This window comes from Ambystoma mexicanum, chromosome 10 (genome assembly GCF_040938575.1).
Source record: "Ambystoma mexicanum isolate Mex_15411 chromosome 10, UKY_AmexF1_1, whole genome shotgun sequence".
Lineage (NCBI taxonomy): Eukaryota > Metazoa > Chordata > Amphibia > Caudata > Ambystomatidae > Ambystoma > Ambystoma mexicanum.
Window position 1 is genome coordinate 596,093,794 of NC_090932.1, and position 19,866 is coordinate 596,113,659.

Consider the following 19,866-nt stretch of genomic DNA (forward strand, 5'->3'; position numbering starts at 1 on the left):
CCCACTCCGAATTTATTTGCAAAGTTTGGAGAGGTTTGGTCCAGGGGGGGGCAAAGTTATAGGGGGGGCGTCCCAAAACTTTTTTTTTTTCCCCATAGACATAATGGGAAAAAACTTTGCGCACGCCTAGAGCCCAAACCGCTGGACGGATTTACACCAAATTTGCGGCAGGAGCGGGGGCTTGGTCCCGAAAGCGTGCTTTTGCAAATTTGGTGTAAATCCGTCCAGTAGTTTTTTTTTAAATGAACAAAATGTAAGGCAAAAAAATTAGTGATATCTCTGTTCGCTCCGCGGACAGTGCCCTGATTGGCCGAGCGGCTTGCGTGATGTCCGCAGACATGCAACGTGTTCGCTGATTGGACGGCGTGGTGCGTGAAGCACGTCAGATTTTCTGTGGCGCCCGCCATCTTGCATTCGCCGACGACCGCGGACAGCGCAGTGAAACTTGGATAAAAAATTGTATTTAGTGCAGTGTGTTGGTGTGTAAGAGTGTTTGGGGAGGGTGGGGGAGTATGAGATAGGTTCAATGTTCTGTTTTTTTTATGTGCTAGACACTTTTGTTGTGTTCGATTTGTCTGCGGACAACACGGCTGTTCTGAAATTTTCTATATAAACTAAATGGTGGGGTGTTCTGAGGACGGAGTATGTGCCCGTTTTGTTCGCAAGCAAGCTAAAATTGAGCTAAGAACACTCGCGGTGTCCTTAAATGTTCGTACATAAACAAAATGGGGGTGTCCTGAGGACGCTGTCCGTATTGTACTCTGGCAAGTTGAATGTGTTCTAAGAACACTTGCGGTGTCCTCAAATGCTCTGATTACTTACCGGTAATCTTCATTACTCCTAGTCATACTCTTCCTCGTCACAGTAGTGACGACCCTCCTCACCCTCCCTGCGGGGAAGGTCCCATGCTCCGGCTTGGTAATATGAAACTGAGTGATGTGGATGTGGGGGAGGAGTTATAGGAATTTAAAGAAATAGAAGAAGGTCCTGTGTCGGAGGCAGGGGCCTCATGAAGTAAGTACTGGGACGAGGAAGAGTGGACGTGGAGGTAATGTTTGGAATTATACAAAATGGGGGTGTTCTGAGAACGCTGTTCGTATTGTTCGTTGTCAGGTTGAAAGGGTTCTAAGAACCCTCCTTATGTCCGTTGACATTACAATTTCCTATGGGCCTTACCCGACTTTTTGTCCACTAAACAAACGATAAATCAGGCTGCTGTGCGCCGACATTATGTGATAATCCTATTACTTGCCCCATCGACCTGGCTGACCTGCTTTTGCGACACTAAATCATATCTCCCGCCCCTAAGCCTGACATCAAAGCATTCATATTCCCTGTCTCTCCGTGATGTTACAGGGTGCGTAGCCAAACGCGCCCAGTCGTCTCCAGTCCTACGCGACTTTACACAGAACCCGGAAAACAACACAGATCATCTCACAACACAGCGCACCACAATTCAGAATATGAAACTGTGATTTAAAAGCAAACAGCAAGATTGTACATTTCGTAAAGTACTTTTATTTGACATCAAATGTTTAGAGAATATTCAGCGATTTGCATTTGTCTTTGCTGTCGATCCGCCAAAGTTCATCTTGAGTCACGCGCTGTTCCTTTGCGGTACACAGGGTGGTGGTTTATGATAAAAGAAGCACTATGGTCGCACTGATAATCGGAAGGATGTTCCAACAACGAGGCATTAGACCACCATAATGGTTGGTATGTTGCTTCTAGCCGCTAGTACCGCGTAAGGGCATATTGGTCCTTGGCGATTGTCCCATAAAATGGTGAGGGTCATGAAGTTGTTTAGAAGTAGCTGCACCTGGCAGTTAAAAAATCCGTCGGCCGGGGTCTGAAAATCGTGGCATTGACAGTAGGGAAGGATGTACCTGTTTTAAAAACATAAATTAGTCTCACGAGCCGATCTTCATTAAAAATATTCATTTTATTTATTAGGGAGTGAAACTATTTGCTAGCGAGGATAATGCAACGAAATATGTTAACTTATTCCCACTAACCCACCCTCTCTCCTCTGCCTTTTTCAGAGCCATCTGAGCGCCAGGGAACCACTTCGCAGGTGATAGTGCGTGGTACAAAACAATATGCCACATTGAACGAACAAGTACAACTTAACTGGGCTTTAACGCCACGCTATTGTTATTATATTCCCGTATAAAATAATCTAAAGGGTTACTTACATTATATTGGCATTTTCCATCGTCTACGCGTAATGCAGCCCCTAAATACGACTCCGTCTGTGCCAACGATCTTTCTCATAGTGATATGATATATAAAAGCGGTTTAGTTTCAGAAATTTCATCCTTATCGTCTCTTACGTTTTTGCACCCCTCCTTCAAAAGAAGTCTTTTGGCACAATCCCTGTCCGTCAAGGTCAAAAAACAATAGAACCTTATAGTGCGAGTCGTGGGCCACTTCGGCCTGCGAGCAAAAAATGGAAGCAGCTGACCTTCACTGTGAACGGGCATAAATTCTTACTTTGCAACATTCTGTGTAAAGCCATCCCTGCGAAATTGCTTTTTTCACTCCATCTTTGTATATTGTCTGCGTGCTAATGAAAAAAGTTTGTTAAAGTGAGTTTATGGTTAACTTGCACTACTAAAAACCTATGAAATTCAGTAAAAAAACGTTGTTAAAGGGACGTTATGGTTAAGTTGGGCTACTAAAAACCTATGAAATTCTGTGAAAAAACGTTGTTAAAGGGACGTTATGGTTCCAAGTAAAACCGCAAAACCCCTGAAATTCACCAGTTATGGTAAGCTAAGCAACCATAACTCGCACCACCTCCGTGCACTGCTAAGCCTAACACTGAGGACATCAAAGATGACATCACAAATGTCATTGATGACATCACTGATGACATCACATGTGCATTTACCTTTCATGAAATGTCTGTACAAGGGATTCTTAGTGTAATGTTAATAAAAAAAGTGTCAAAGATTATTGGAATAAATATCAAGTGCTAATCAGTGCATTAATCTATGCATTGATATAAATAGCATTCTATTATTAACTTCAATCCAGTATACTAAGGTACTCATGTAGAAACATAGGCATTGTGTGCAGCATACATGATGGAGGTGCAATATTCATAAGCTTGCCATGTTGAATAGTGAAATGATAACTGTTTTCATATTAGAGTTTTGCGTACAGTGAAACTTGTGATAAGTAGGTAATAAAACCCACTTACTACATAATTGCATTATTATAGAAAAATCACAAAGAGACAACACCACATACAAATATGAATATATACAAGGGAATTGAAGTAAGAAAAAGAAACAGCAATAGTAGCAGAAAGTGTTCATAACCTAACTGATTACCTTTATGCAGAGAAATGATTGCTCTGTTTCAAAGCTGTTACTTACCCTATCTATATATATCACATGATGTGTCTGGACCCTAAGGAAAATAGTGTGAGTACAACATATAAAAATATGAGCATATACAGGGAAAGTACAGTAATAAAAAAACATCAAAAGTATCAGAAAGTGCTGATAAATCTACTGATAATTTAATTCACAAAAAGGATTGCTGTCTTTCAAGGTTGTGTCTTCCCCTATGTATATGTTTCATATGATATGACTGGACCATAAGGGAATTATTCTAAGAACATACTTGAAGGATAACTCTACGAATATAGTAATTTACAATTTTTAGTTCCTGACTGTTATTGAAGAAAATCATGTACCCTAGATATGTCAGGAAAGGAAAAAAGGGGGAGTCAGACATGTGATGTCATCTTTGATGTCCTGGGTGTTAGGCTTAGCAGTGCACGGTGGTGGCGCGAGTTATGGTTGCTTAGCTTACCATAACTGGCGAATTTCAGGGGGTTTTCGGTTTTGCTTGGAACCATAACGTCCCTTTAACAAAGTTTTTTCACTGAATTTCATAGGTTTTTAGTTGCGCAACTTAACCATAACGTCCCGTTAACAAAGTTTTTTTACTGAATTACATGGCCACGGTAGTGGCCATGTAGTTATGGTTAAGTTGCTGTTTCCGTAGGAAGAGCACTTTTTGGGCGGTTTATAACTTCGCTCTCCCTGGACGGCTCCTCACCAAACTTTGCAAAAAAAGTATTTGGGTCATATATATATATATATATATATATATATATATATATATATATATATATAAATAGGGGTCAGACCTTTGGGCTTCAGACTTTTTGGCCTATTCCAGATAATTCATCAGGCCAATACCAAGAGGTAAGTAGTTAATAGCCAATTGCTGTTCTCGTACACGCATAATCATAATGTACTTCACTCTAGAGCTAAAGTAAGTGCATATAGCTGTATTTAACCCATACATTGTGTAAAGACTGGAGGGGGCTGTCTGTACTCTGCTCTCTATATGGTAGAGGAGAGGCACAGAGGACCACAGCCAGGATTCTCTATTATTGGTACGTGGTCGAGCAATCAAGGCCTAGCTTCTCAGGAGGTGATGCTGGTTCTTAAGTACAGTGTAGTCCCCAAGTCCCCACAAAGGAATGTACACATACTGTACATCTTTATATAATTAAGTTCAAGGTTATATACAATCACAATAACTCACTTTGTGCTTAGTTAATCTATAATGGCAAATATATACAGCTCTAAAGTGGTACCACGATTATTACTAGATTCCTTTAAAGTGCATCGACTGTACTCTGGTTAAATGTCACACAAATCAATGAATAGAGGTAACCAACAATAGACATAGAAGGACAGCAGTGGGTTAGAACAATTGGCAGAATACTAGCCCCTACCAACTAGACACAGTTCTGTGTGGAGATCTCCCCACCTGGGCAACCTGTAAAGTAAAGCTATATCACAAGCCCAGTCCATATATTGTTCTAGAAGTCTTATTTCCTTCTAAGATAGTTCTACAACCCCAATGTACCTGGCATAGAAAAGTTCATCGTCGGGTCGATGGCAGGAGGCACGGATCGTCGAGATCCCACGAGAAAAAGGGTTGAACGACGACGGTGAGGTGGCAGCTTCGTTCCTAGTGGTGCTTGTCGACGATGGAGAGTTGGCATCCTGCAAGGAAGAGGCGTGCGGGGCACCTCGGAGACAATAGTTCAGGACCGCAAAGAGATTGTGAAGAACTGTGGCCCAGCAAGGGCGTCGAGTTGTCCGGCATCTCTATGGTCGTCAGGTGGCGGGAAACCCACCGGCGGATGATCCTCGGCGTGTCAGCAACCTCGACTTTCTCCGGCGGGACATAGCGGTCAACGGTGCAGGCGAGAGCGTCCTTGGATCAAATGTTACTTAGGCAAAGGGAGCACAGCGGCTCCGGTCGGTGACAGCGGTCGTCGACGGTGATGGACAACAGTGTCCGGGCGCTTCTACTTGTGATTCCGCGGCGGTCCCGGTCTCCGGTCGGCAGCCTTTCATAGGTCTGTCTACCAGGGAGCTTTGGCTGGTGCACGATGGTCCCTCGGAGCTCGGGAAGAGGGCGCCTAACCAGGTCCTCTGTGGGTCAGTCCTTGCAGACACATCAGCTTTCAGATCGACGAAGTAGAGCAGCAGCAAGACTTCTCTTCCAGCAGGGCTTCAAGGTTAAGCTTCAGTTTCAACTCCAGTTTCTCTTCAGCTTCTGAACACAAATTCTAGCAGTGAGAGGCCCCCAGATATACTAGTTGATCTCCCATTCATTCTGCTGGGTCACACTCGGGCAACCAATCGGTCAGAAGGGCATTCATGCAGGCAGGCAGCCAATCAGGTGCATAGTGCATTCAGGCCATTCACTTCTCTCCAGGCACTCACAACAAGTTATGCGTATTGGGACAAGTGCCCAGCCATTCAACACTCCACACTGCATTCATACCAGTTTCGGGCAGGGCTGTCTCAGTCATTGTGTCAAACACCAGAAACTAGACATCCACAACAAGAAGTGCATATTCATCACACATTCCATTCACCCAGGTCCCACCTACAGGGTGTACCCACAACATACAGTCACTGGGAAGGCTCCAGCCAGTCTGGCCTGGACTTCACAACACCACCATATATGGAACCTCCACCCAACAGCCAGTCAGGGGGAAGGGACAGAGTCGGGGCTTCCCGGGACTTTGGGAAGATCAAGGTAACAGGCGATGAAAGGCAAGAGGCCACGGGGGCCATCTTGTCTCCATCAGGAATCTACCGATTCCAATGACAGGGCCTGGGCATCCCAAAATGGAGGACGCTCAGGGCACCAGTCAATTGAGCGCACAGCTGCCACCAGCCCGTACCCTTCTCTGTGGGCCACCCACAGGTGCCCAAAAACATACACTAGGGGCACAGGGTTGTACCCCCACACATGGGTGCCATAAGGGTGTCCCATGGGTCTGTACACCAAAACAAAAGAGAGAGATGCACCGCCAGGAGTCCCACATGAACTCCTGTGCGGAAAACATGACAGAACACACAATAAAAAGCAGTAAAGGGCAAGGATACGGATGCCCTGTCCCTTCGATGGATTTCCAGCATCACACATTGTTACATAAATGTTATAAGCACAGAGGAAGCATTAAACATTCCTTCTTTGTCCAACTTTGCATTGGTTTGAATTTCTTTGCCATTCCATGTAAAATATAATTTGAGATACAGTGAATCTTCTTTAAAGGGTACCACCTATAACATCTGAGCACAAGATATTTCTTCATTTACGTGTGCTACCAAGGCACTTTTAATTCCACTAGAACTTAGTATGGTTAATCCTGCGGAGTCCTCACAGAATCCCTGCCTAAAGTCTCCTTCCAGGTGGGCAGGGAAAGACATTCACTACCTGATCCTAACCCTAAGGGTTCTATTCGCCGAGTGGACGCAGTAGTCATCTTCTTCTGAGTGTGAGATTTCTATAACACCGGAATACTCAGTGGCTTGCTGTCAGAGTATGGCTTCCCTTCCCACAATTGCCCAAATTGTTAGAAGTGAAAACCCTCATGGTCAACATATGAATGATATATGTAAAGATCTGAGCCTTAATACCCTTGCTTCTGATAATCATGATTCCCCCCTTAAGTTTGAAGTACAAAACTAGGAACCAACCATTAATTCCTCTAACTCCCTGCCCTAAAGGTGTATTCTATAAACAGATTGAATTAAATAAGGTTAAAACTGAGGCCTTTAGCACAAAAAGAAACCAGAACATTAGGGACTTCAAGTCCCATAATGCTGTAGATACTGGGACAACGAAGAGGGGTTCAGAGGCACAGAATGTTTCTAATGACCCACACCTGAGCAGGACTGAATATTTAAAGCCCCTTAAGGTTCAGGTCATTAAAAGGAGTAGCCAGCAGCAGTGGGAGAAGCAGAGGCACAGAAATGAAGACGCTGGTACTGCTGCTGTGTCTGCAGCAGATTACAGTGCTGAGAGAGTTGTAGGAGTCGGAAACCTGAAGTGCAGAGGTCGCACAATGGGAAGCAGTGCTTTGACATGCTGTTCTGTTGTAGAGAGAAGCTATCTGTTTCCTGTGCCCTTCTCGAGTCGCTGACGAGCACCGGAGTATGTGAGAAGCAGTAGCGACTTCCTATCAGAAAGGCGCTGGTCATGGGAATGCAACCATAGCTGTCAGAATCTCAGGAACTGACAGAAGAGGAAGAAGTTGCAGCGTTTTGAGTGGACGTGCAGAGAGAGACCAGTGAGTTGGCCTGTGTTAGGTGACCCCACGGTGCTTTGCAGTAGACAGCTGGCTGCTTGCAAGTATTTTGAATGCAGAACTAATTAAAGAAAGCAACGTTGCCGTGATATTGATGTTGAGAGAAAGCAAGGGAAGGAAGTGTGCAACTATTATTGCCAAAGTAAAAAGGTGGCAATATTGAACTGAAACTGCAACGATCATTGTCAAAGTAAAGAGGGGGCAGTGATTGAGAAAGACTACTAACCACCATTGCCAAAGTAACGATGCAATAGTGAAACAAGACAACAACCATCATTGCCTAAGCCAACAAAAGGCAATTCGAAATGAAAGAGGATATCGATTGTCTAATAGTCTAGAAGGAAGGAGACTACCTGAAAGGGAAGATAACCAGCATTTCCTATGCCAAGGAAGGGCACTTAAAATGAGAAGAGGAAACAGTTTCCCTAAAGGGAGAAACTTGAATGAAAGACATTACCAGCAGATAATTGTGGAGACAGTAGAAAGCCAAAGGTGGCAGCAGAGAATCCCTCCTTGTAGAAAGTGTCACAGGGGGAGAGAAACATAACCTGCATTACATGTGGCAAACAAATCAATGGAACAAACAACATCAATGTGTATTGTATCTTGATGGAAGAAAGTAGTTTAATGTTGAAAGTCAAGACTTTTTTCTAAAGTTTAAGCAAGCCTCACTACAGAGTACTTGTAGTAGTGATAGGAGTTTTTATCCTGGCAGGCGAGTATACCAGGAAAGTGATTATTAGCGGTAGTCCTGGCAGGTTTGTGGACCAGGGAGAAGATATTGAAGTACTGCATTGTGGTAGAAGCTTGTGGTGTGAAGGTGACAAGTTCACTAATGTGTTGATGATGAACTATGGTACAACCACCCTGAAGAGAAATTAGTGTTTGTTCTTTAAAGAGGCGAAGTTGTATTTAAATATTAACTGGAAGCGTGAAATCCTTTTTGGTTTATTAAGCAGGAGTTTGTGGAAACTTTGGGACAATCATTTTGAAGAGTGATACATTGTGGTTAACAAAAAGACAATCCAAGCGCCAAGTCAAAGACTCATGGAGTGAAAGTAACTTTGTTGCCTTTGTCAATGGAACTTGGTTATTGAACAGCACTTTATTGATTGGAACTTTGATTTGGAAAGTAATGCATTAATCCCAGGGAAGGGGATCCGACCCTGGTTACAGGAATACATGGTTCTCAAGTTTGTTTGAATATATGAGTTTGAACAGCCATATGAAACCTGCATGATTTTTTTCTATGTATAAGTGTGAGGGACAGATACCTTTTGATGATAGTGTTTTCCTTTAGTCTTAGTTTAATAGCAGGGAAATCCTCGTTCGGTTAGAGAGAGCAGGTTGTTTGTCACACTCTTATTGTTTAATAAAATGGCTGAATGTGGAAAAACGTTATCTACTTGTCCGCATTTCTGACCACTCAAAGTAGGCAATATTTATTTTTTATTAACTATGCAAATCTGCAATAGACTTATGTAATGTTCTGCCAATAAATGTGCAGATTAGTGGGTGTGAATATTTAAAACACATTTCTATGGCTGTTTTTGGTTTTTAAAATCATTATAAACTGCTTTCATGTTGATTGTTTTCCTTTTTTTCTTTAACAGACCGGAAGAAGGACTTAGTAAAACTTCAGGCTGGAGAATATGTCTCCCTTGGCAAAGTGGAAGCAGCTTTGAAGAATCTTTCCTTAATAGAGAACATCTGTGCTTATGCAAATAGGTAAGAATGGTGACCAGTTCAAAAGATTATTTAGGAATTGCATAAATTCATCTCTAAAACCAAAACATTACTGTTGCATTCTATTACGTGATTTATCTAAACTATATCCAGTCAAATGTCCACAGAATTCCTTTGTATTTTTTCTAATGCAATGTGAATCTTATAAACCAGTTAAGCCAGTTTGAAGTTCTCTTCCAGTTGTTTATTTTCTTTCCGGCATAGGGCTAGGTATGCAAAGTTAAAAAGAGTTTGGATAAGGTTGCTGAAACCCAGTTGCAGCAACATATCAAAAGTAATCATTTACTGGGCTCCTTGCAGTCAGGCTTTCACGCTCTACATGGTACCGAAACCGCATTGGTTGATTTAAAAGCCCATCTATGTCACACTGTGGACTCAGGACAGGTGGCCCTTCTGATGTTCCTGGATCCCTCTGTGGCTTTTGACCTTGTTGATCACTCATTGCTGCTGGAGAGACTAGGGGCTATTGCCAACTATTCTAAGACTGCCTTGCAATGGCGGTCCTAATTCCTGGGTCCAAGATTTGCTTGTGTTGCTTCCGGGGCCTTTAAATCTCCTGCTGAAATTCTCAGATGCAGTGTTCTGCAGGGAGCATGCCTTTCCCCCCAACCTTTTTAACTTGTACACTCGTGCATTTTTTTTTTTAAAACTCTCTTTTATTGATGGTCAACACAGATTCAACGTATTGCATATCACAGTACATATAGTACTCACGTTGTTAGATACATATTTCATCAATTACATTGCAATCATGTGGAATTTTCCCCATCTGAGGCCATTTCGCACAGGTACATCCTGAACGGGGCCCATATATCCTTTGGGCGGTTACTTGATGTTACAGTCAATGTATATTGTTCCTCACATTCATTTATGTAGGTCAAATCACAGAGAAAGTGTTCAATTTTAGGTGGAAAAGGGTTTGTACAACATTTTAACATACATCTTTTTGCTATTGCAAAGGAGACATTGAACAATCTCCTAGTCATTTCAGCGGCATTCCCAATACACAGTGCTTAATTTGTAAATAAATAAGTGCCAGTGCCAAAAACATATTGGCCCCATAATGCGGGGCGCGGTGCCGCCCACAGTGTGGGCGCGGCGCCGCCTTCAGCGCTGGCGTGGCGCCTCCCTCAGCCAGTTCAGTGCTAGACCTACCTAGATCGGCCCACCACCAGACCATCACACTGCTGGTGCTCCATGTCACATGTTTGGCGCTGCAGCAACTGCTGACACAGGCTAGTAGTAAATACGCAACCTAGACATGCTCCTCCTGTAACTGCGCCTCGATGCCCCCGGGCTGTGTGAGCGCTTTAAAAATGCAAATAAATAAAAAAGCATTCTGTTTCAGTCACTGATGCACTGTATTTGTCTCTGCCCCATCTGGCAGTCTGTTAAAGTACAAGTATTGTTAATCGGTTACCTCCAGGAATAGCACCCTCCCCTCAGCCCGTTCTTCAGTCACCTCATCCAGGTGTTTTGTGTAATCAATTTACTCTCAAGCCCTTATCAGTTATCACATCTCATAAATGCATCCCCCTTCACCCTTCCTTCAAGCATGATCATGGTGTTGTAAAACTTGGAAAAAGTCATTTCTGCAAGACATTGTTGTGAAATCAACGGCCTGTGCTACTTCTGCTTTAGGGCCTCTTTCCACCTTAACACATATTAAAAAACTAAATATGTTTTGTCACTCAATATTCAGGAGCCAGAGGAGAATGCATATTCGGATATCTCCTTCCCACTGGCTTGTTCTTGACATACTTCACTAAACTGCAGGGTGTAACAGACACCCACCTCCCTATATGAGGACTCCTATCTGAGGATTGCATGTGCTCTCATTCGGAGCACATGCTCGGAGCATATTGTACCCAGGTTTAGGGGCCACAACTGGTGTATAAACCACACATCAGGATAGAAAATATGCGCTGGAATTATGTAAAAAAATGACAGCAAAAGACGGTTGAGACTTATACACGAATACTCAACTAGTGCTCTTATTTATGATGACAGATTAGTGGGCACCTGCACCATGTTTATCCCAGTCTAGTTTCTATGTGTGTATCTTTAAGCCTGAAATAGCATTTCAGAAGTTCGTCTTTGCATGGGCTTTTCTTGCGAAGTGCTGCCGGTTCGGTTTCGGCCCAATACGTGCACCGTTCCGGGTCCCCTCACTGAAGCTCGTTTGTGAACTAATGAGGCTGATAACAGTAAAAGGAAGAACGGAAACACCCAGGCAAAAATTCACAGTTCATGTTTCGCGTAGATGAAAGCTATCCAGGGTCGGACTGGGGCATACAATTGTCTCGAATCAGACTAGGCACCAATGAAAAAGTGGCCAAAGTTGCAAACGACAATTCATTCCTTTTGTGACCGACACTAGTGAGACCACACTGCCGCCCGTGCCCTGCCCGGTCCTGGGCTTTGCCCTGCCTTGCCTCATTCACTTAGGCTACCTTCCGTGGGGCCACCACCGCCACGGCCATACTGAGCCTGGTGATGACAAAAATAGGTGCGCGCCGCAGTGGCCCCATGGAAGGTAAGATTTTAAAAGAAAAAACGTATATTTGGGCGGCTGGGGCCCATCATTTTCGAAGTGATGGGCCACAGCCGCCACTCCAAATAAGTTATTTCTTTTAAAACCTACCTTCCGTGGGGCGGGCCCCGGCCACCGGCCCCACAGAAGGTCAGGTTTTCAAAGAAAAAAGTTAAAAACCTACTTTGGAGCACAATCCATGGGCCCGGCCACCTGTGGCAGAGTCATCCGACTCAGTCTGCGGCAGCCGGCAGCCCCTGGTCACAGAAATTGGCCTGGGCCTGGCACTGACTGCAGTCAGCAGCACACAAGTCACACTGTGAATGCAAAAAGAAGATATGGAGGCTGAGTACCCCACAAGGAAATGCACCAACAAAGGTTATAAAGATACACAGATCTTTATTCAAAGTAACTGACCAGTTCTCAAAGGACAAAACAACAGATAGCTATCAGGCCCTCAGTACAAAACAGCGAAAAACCAGCCCTGTTCGGTGTGTTCAATGAGTGGGATTGTACATCCGAATAGTCACACCTTTTATACAGTCCAAAACATGATGTCCAACCCACTTGCAAGTTAATGAATCTCAGATCTAGGGTTTGTGCCGAGTTCGTTCCTAATTTATGCATCTATACATTTACGGATTATCCTTAATACATTCGCCAACAAGTTACAATAGCAACAGTGTGTCTTTGGATTTCTCTCTGAGTTTTGCACATCTCTTTATACAATATAGTAAAACAAGTGTTCACATCAGATGCTTGAACAGTATTGTGCACAATATATGTTCTTGGATTAGTTTAGTTGGTACGGGTAATCCTCTTTACACAGGTCAGCGAAGGACAAGGTCTCAGTACATGACCCTAACATTTGGACTGCGGGCGGTTTACACATTAACTTGTACACAGAGGTCAAGGCGACCATGTTCCGTGCAAAACAACACTGTCCACTATCTTAGAAGACAGGGTGACTTTAGAGTGAGAATCTAAAATGGCGGATGAACCTAAAATGGCAACTAACACTGATCTAAGGTCAGGACCTTGCTACACTGATTTCTCCGCAGAGCGACTTGGCTTAGGCCAATATACATATATTCATACAGTATAGGAGGCACGATATGATTTCCCGTTCGACAAACCCTCCTTTTGGCCTATGCCAAGCGCTAAACTACTTCTAATCGCTTTATGAATAATTCCACATCTCAATGTCCATACACCCTGAATCACCATCGGAGATATCTATTGCCATTAGGTCGGTCACCAAAATTTCTTTCAGCACCGTTCTTATCTGGGGCAGATACCTTACATCCTAATGTACCCATCGCCTGTGCACAACATCCTCCTAACATCGAACATATACCAGGAAGACAATGTATACAGCAACAAAGAAACATAAAACCCCCTAAAATGATCAGTAAGACCGAAAGTATCTTCCAACCCCAAGATCGTAGACAGTCCCAAAACCAAGTGCTAAGATTCCAGTTTTCCTCGGGGACATGCCCTTCTGAACTTAAGACATCAAATTCTGTATTGCTTTGAAGATAGTTGGGGAGGAATCTGGCACGAAAACACAACAAGCGGACCCCACTAATTTACATACCCCACCACGTTCAGCTAGGATGACATCTAATGCCATCCGGTTCTGAAGTGCTACTAACCTTATTGCTTTGTGTTCTAAAGTCATATTATAGAGTATGTCAGTGGTCCGGTTGATGGTTCTCTCCAATACTCTCGCTAGTCTCCTGATATCCTCAGAGTTCATTATCTGTCCCCAAAATGGCAAAAAGGACTTAGCTACGTCACCCAGAATTTGCGCTGAAGTATCGCCATTCTCGCCCTGCCGCGGACGAGCCTTTGAAACCTCTACAGTACTGGCTATGAATACCCCGGGTAACAGGATCCCTAAATAACAAGTTCCCTGCCAATGCCTGGGTAACCATGGAAATGCTACATTACCGCAAACAAAGTAGACAGGTTCGCCTACATCCAAAGGTCTGTTCTCACTAGTCAAATTCGCAACATTGGCGCAACCTTTAAAATCACCCATTGACTGAATACTATTCCTCTGTATGCAGAAAGAAACTGCTATGATTAACAATGTAGGAAGGAGACGTGGTGTTAGCCAGAAACCTGTGCAGTTCCCTCTGGGACCACTGCAAAAGGTTTAAGACCACAGGTGTTTGGCAGTAAACCCACTTGGTAGCAGTCTGTACCACACAGATTCACTTGGTAGCTGTGGCTGAGCAGTCAGACTTCCCTCAAGAAGAGTTAGGCAGTATACAGAGTATTCACAATAGGTCAAGAGTAGAACAAGTAAACACTGACCAGGGCTTGGTGTAAAAGGGATGTAATTATTTATTTAAAACCACATCTAGAAAAACACACAGGCACTAATAGTAAGCAATTCAAAAACACAGTCACTAAAAGATATACACTCCCTTAAAAGAATATTAGACAAGTCTTAAGTAAAGCCACACTTATTTTCAGACAGCGGTGAGCGCTTAACGTAGATGGCACTCTAATAGTTTGTTTTAAAATGGGAGAGAAAAGCAGAGAACAAATTGAACAGATCCCAACACTTTTACAAGAACATAACAAGAGAGGAAGGCAAAGTAAAACCGTGAATTCAGAGTCAGTAGGCTGGATCCGCTTTAAGAGGATCGAAACTAAATGTGTCCTAGGTCACACGGTTGCAGTGCACAAAAAGTCTTGTAATGGTTCAAAAAGGAGTTGGACCAAAGAAAGGGACCAGTTAGAGGGTCAAGGCGGCCAGCCCAGTCCAGAAGGTTAAGGGGTTATTTTTACCTTGTAGCAATCTTTAGAAAGGGAGGCCTGGCGGACACAGTACCTTAAAGTGGTGAGAACACTCCAGCGGGGGCAGTTGTCCCTGGCAGCGGATGCAAGTCGGTGCTTCGTCCGGGGGAAGAGAGGATCTCGTCGTGGAGGAAGACAGGAGTCCGTTGCACTGCCAGGGAAGAAACCAGCCGCAGAGTTTCTCAGGTACAAGGAGCGGTCCGTGATTCGCGGTTCAGTGGTGAGTTGTTATACGGCCGCCAGGGTGCTTGGCACTGGCAGTTCGACCACAAACCGGTCTGGGGTGCAAAGAAAAGAAGGTAAACTGGTTGTGCCCACCAGTCAGGGGAAGAAGCCTCTCCAGCCAGGAGATCTTCTCTGTCGTCGGGAAGTGGTGAGTCGGTTCTGCAGGGCTCCACCGGTGGTGTCGTCGTGGTAGGTCGGCTCAGCTTCTCCCTCGTCGGATTCTCAGGTCCTGTGGCGACTTCTGAAGTTCCAGCCCCCAAAGCGCTGCTTTTATGCAGCATACCCCCATTCACTCAGCTTAGCTGTCAATCAACCATGCTAGTTGGTGAGCCGGCCGGCTCACCACTTGGGCCAATCACACAAGAGTGCGACTTGAGTTACCAAGGTAACTCAGTCCAGGGTGCCTAAACCCCCTCCCACACCCCCTGTGGTACCCAGACAGAGTGGCACCACTTTTGGAGGCTTCTGTGGAGAAGCCTGCCAAAAAGTGGAACAAAGGGCTCGACTTGGGTTGGAGTCACAGAAGAGAACACAAACGCCATTTTAGAATCGAGTCTTGGCAAAAAATACCAACCAGAGAATTAATATTAATTAAATAAACGGCGGTATGTTCGAGGCCATGAGAATTAAATAATTAAAGTTGGTAGCCTCGAACAATGGGAAAATCCCATAGGGAAATATTCGCGGTCGAATATAAAAAGTAGTTTCCACTGCCACCAGCCAAAACTCGATCAGGGGGGACGGAGACGTGCCCCCTCGACTAACAGACCCCGGGGCAATTGAATTGCCCCGACCAGTACGTCCACAATATGATGGTTTGTACTGGTTTCTGTTAATAATTTGGGACTAGTAAAGCGAATGGTGACTTTACATGCCCTGGGAGACAGTAGTCAGTCCCAGGGTATGGAGTCTATGGTGGGGTGTCACTATGACACCCCTGTGTTACTGTATGGAGGGTGCTGTGTAACACACATAGTAAAAACACATGAGACCCTATGGAGTAAAGGACCCCATAGCCCATAAAACACATACGCAGTCAAAGGAACACCATAAATCATGTCCAAGAGTGGTAGAAAAAGAGTCTCACTCTTGGCAGGAGGAAAAAAACAAACTCCAGAAATCCAGCAAAGCTGCTGGGGGATTCACTAGGTTATGAAATTCAGCCTAAAGAGAGAATTCTCCCTAACACGTGGCATCCTTATTGCCTAGAGGAGCCATCTTGAAAGAGATCAAAGATTGAAAAGGACGAGACATTCTATAAGAAGGTCTAATAGAAGCAACGTTAAGCTTACTCCTATTCGCAAAGAGCGAGCATCCCAAGGGAGTCAGAACACGTTTCTCAAACTGATTCAAATTAGTCCCAACAAAGTTCCCTGCAATGCTATCATCCAGCGATCAAAGAATAGTGCTCTAAGAGAAGCGTAGCACACAGTTGTCAAAGGTAAAGGATGAATATACCAACCTAGGCCCTTATCCCCATGTTGCAGTAAATGTGAAAAGACCCAAAAATTAGATTTGTTAAAAATAGCATGTGTAGCATTCATGATGAGTAATAGAGTGTTGTTGTAATATCTCTGTCTATGCTGAGAGTCTCTACGAGATAGTGTGTGCAAGTGCACGAAAGGAGTAGAAACAGTAGGTACATGTTCAGTCGGTAACAAATTCTAAAGCGGATGCACTTCTTCTAGATACCAGAAGCCTATAACAATGACTATTATAAAACCAATTAACATTATCAAAAAACAGCAGTACGTTTGTGGGGCCCAGACGGTTAAGTGTTCATTCCCGCCGTTGGTCACACAGTCTTTCCCTTTGTCCATACGAGCGGTATCGGTTGTAGGCATTGGAGTCTTCAAACGAAAATGAACACCAGTATTTTTAGCTGGCGACCTCCAGGCCGAGCGTCTTCTTAGTCCTTCCACAAACCCTAGCCAACAGAATCCCCTAACAAACGATTTGATCGGGCAAAAAGGTAAGCCCTTGATGATTTTCCTCGATCACACAGCCGAACCATGCAGTAGGTATATTTCCTCGGACGCAGATCGTACCTTGTGCTTCCTGGTACTGAGTGATCTGAGAACAATACGTCGTCACTTCCTGTTGGAAGTGACGTATCAAGGACAAGAGAGCATGCAAGATCCGGAACAACAGTTTCCGGAAACAAAACTGTTGGAGAGTGTGGAGGCAAAATGGCTGTTTCCCCAGGCCCCACGGACTCAGGGAGAGTATCCGACGCACTTTCGATGCTGTTTACTGCTCCAGGATCGTTGGTTGCGGTACTGATGAGGGGTTCTGTTTCTTCTCTATCGTATGGCACTATATGTGGAATTTTCTTGGTATGTGTCACGTGGATCCAGTTTTTCCGGCCTGCCACTCGCACCGCCGTCTGTGTGACCAGTAGGACCTGGGAAGGGCCCCGCCAACGAGGTGCAAGGCAAGACTATCGTTGACAGGCTTTTACTAGGACCCATTCCCCAGGTCGTATGCTGTGACTGGGGCCCTCGTATCGTACAGGTAAAGCCTCTTGCACCTGGTGATAAGTCAACTGGCTACAGTAATCTGAAAGAAGTACATTTTCAACATTTCTCAAGGAATGACTTTTTGGAATGTTCCAAATATTAGCAGGCCTCCCATCACCACCTCAAAGGCAGAGAGCCCAGTCTTAGTTTGCGGGGTTGTACGCATTGACAACACGATCGGTAAGGCTTTCGGCCATTTTATTTTGGTGCCGACGCACGTCTTAGCGAGCTTGTTTTTTATGATGCCGTTGTGTCTTTCCACTAATCCAGCACTCTGAGCGTGTTTGGCCGAATGGAACCGTTTATCGATCTGTAATCCCACGCATATCTGCAGAATTACAGCAGCGATAAAATGTGGACCATTATCCGACCAGATGACTCTTGGTAGCCCGAACCTTGCGAATGACTCTTTTAACATAGTTTTTGCAGTAGTCATGGCTGTAGCATCTTTAACAGGAAAAGTCTCAACCCATTTGCTGAAAGCACAGATGATAACTAACACGTACTTCAAGTTATTACATCGTTCCATTTCAATAAAATCAAAGTGTATAACCTCGAAGGGGACAGAAGGTGGACCAAAACTTCCCCTAGGAGTTGATGTTCCCTTTCCCACATTATGTTGTAAACAGATCATGCAGTCCTGAACAAAGCGTCCAGCTTTCTTAGAGATTTTATCATTCACCCACACTTTTTCCAACATCTTTGTGATCTTGCGAGCACATATATGTGTGGGACCATGAGCCATAACAACCATCATCGTAATGTACGCGTCGGGAAATAGCCATTTCCCTTCAACTCTGTCCACCCAACAGCCATCATCATCAAGTTTCCCCAAGCCCTCAGCCCATTTCTTAGACTCTTTTAATGTGGCATCGGCTTGGATATCCCTTACGGAATCAATACCCTCATCCATAGTACAGGCATTTGCGGCTTCCCTCGAAGTATACATGTCTGAAGAGAGATCGGTAGCAGTCTGTTTGGCTATCTGATCAGCAAAAGTGTTCCCTTTTGCTACATCATCTACAATTTTCTGATGTGCTGCGCATTTTAGAATAGCTAACTGAATAGGGAGTGCAAATGCTGAGAGTAGCCATACTATCAGGGAGCCATGCTGGATCTTTGTACCATGTGAAGTCAAGAACCCTCTTTCTGACCAAAGTCTCCCAAAGTTGTGAACCACCCCAAAGGCATACTGACTGTCAGTGTATATATTCACAGTAAGCCCGTTGGAAAGTTCACAAGCTCGGGTTAATGCTGTAATCTCTGCGGCCTGCGCGCAGTTATGCGTGATTCTCCTGGTTTCCACGACCGTGCTCAATGTAGTGATTACATAAGCAGCTGTGGATGTACCATCCGAAAGTTTGAAGCAGGAGCCACCGCAAAACAGCTACCCTCGTGGACTGTTCAAGGGAATATCTCTTAGATCAATTCTACCCTTTGTCTCTTGTTCGGTAGTATAGAGACAATCGTGTGACTCTTCGTCATTTTGGGAAAGGTAAAAGTTCAGTCGGATTAAGAACACAACACCTCTTAATTTGCATGTGTGGTGCAAACAAGATCAATTCATATCTTGTTAACCGTGCAGAAGTGAGGTGTTGCGTTTGAGTTCTGTTCAGTAGAACATCTACAGAGTGAGGTACCATTAGGGTTAAAGGATGGCCTTGGGCCATTTCCTCGCTCTGTTTTACAGACGCAGCAGCAACAGCTCGCAAACATCTTGGCAAAGCGCATGCTACAGGATCAAGGGCGGAAGAAAAGTAGCCGCACGGCCTATTCTTCCCTCCATGTTCCTGCATTAATACAGCCAAAAGCACATCCATCACATTCATGCACATACAACACAAAGGCCTTTTCATAATTTGGTGTGCCCAAAACCGGTGCCGAGCACAATGCAGTCTTGAGCAAATCAAATGCACGCTGGTGCTCCATGTTCCACGGCAGTGGCAAAGAAATGCCCTTGTTCGTCAAAGCCAACATTGGCTTAATCGTTAACGAGAAGTTCGGGATCCACTGCCTACAGTAAGAAGCCATTCCTATCAAGGCTCTAACTTCTTTCTGAGTATTTGGGACAGACATGCTAAAAATGAGTTTTATCCGTTCAGGTGTCAACCTTCTTCCCTCCTTTGACAGGCGATAGCCTAAATAGGCGACCTCCTGGCAACAATATTGACATTTCTTAAGTGAAGCTTTATGTCCATGTTTAGCCAAGTGAATAAGCAACAACACAGTGCCCTCCTTACAAGCGCTCTCTGAGTCAGCAGCTAAAAGCAAGTCAGCAACATATTGAAGCAGTGTACAAGTAGAGGGCAACTCAAGGGTATCAAGTTGTTCTTTCAGGGCCCTACTGTAGATGCTTGGACTTTCCGTGTAGCCTTGCAGTGCATGGGTGA

The 19,866-nt window shown here is 44.3% G+C and overlaps 1 protein-coding gene across 6 annotated transcripts in view; it reads left to right on the top strand.

The window, feature by feature from the left end:
• The window catches only part of ACSL3 (acyl-CoA synthetase long chain family member 3), a 3,215,977-nt gene that overhangs the window by 2,742,114 nt on the left and 453,997 nt on the right, over positions 1-19,866 (top strand). For all 6 annotated transcript variants that reach the window (XR_011276042.1, XM_069618147.1, XM_069618145.1 and 3 more), the window contains exon 13: positions 9,256-9,370. Coding sequence is in view for 5 of the 6 variants with exons in the window: in XM_069618147.1 (XP_069474248.1) it covers positions 9,256-9,370 (115 nt within the window). In the remaining variant the exon portion in view is untranslated. The remainder of the gene's footprint in view (positions 1-9,255; positions 9,371-19,866) is intronic.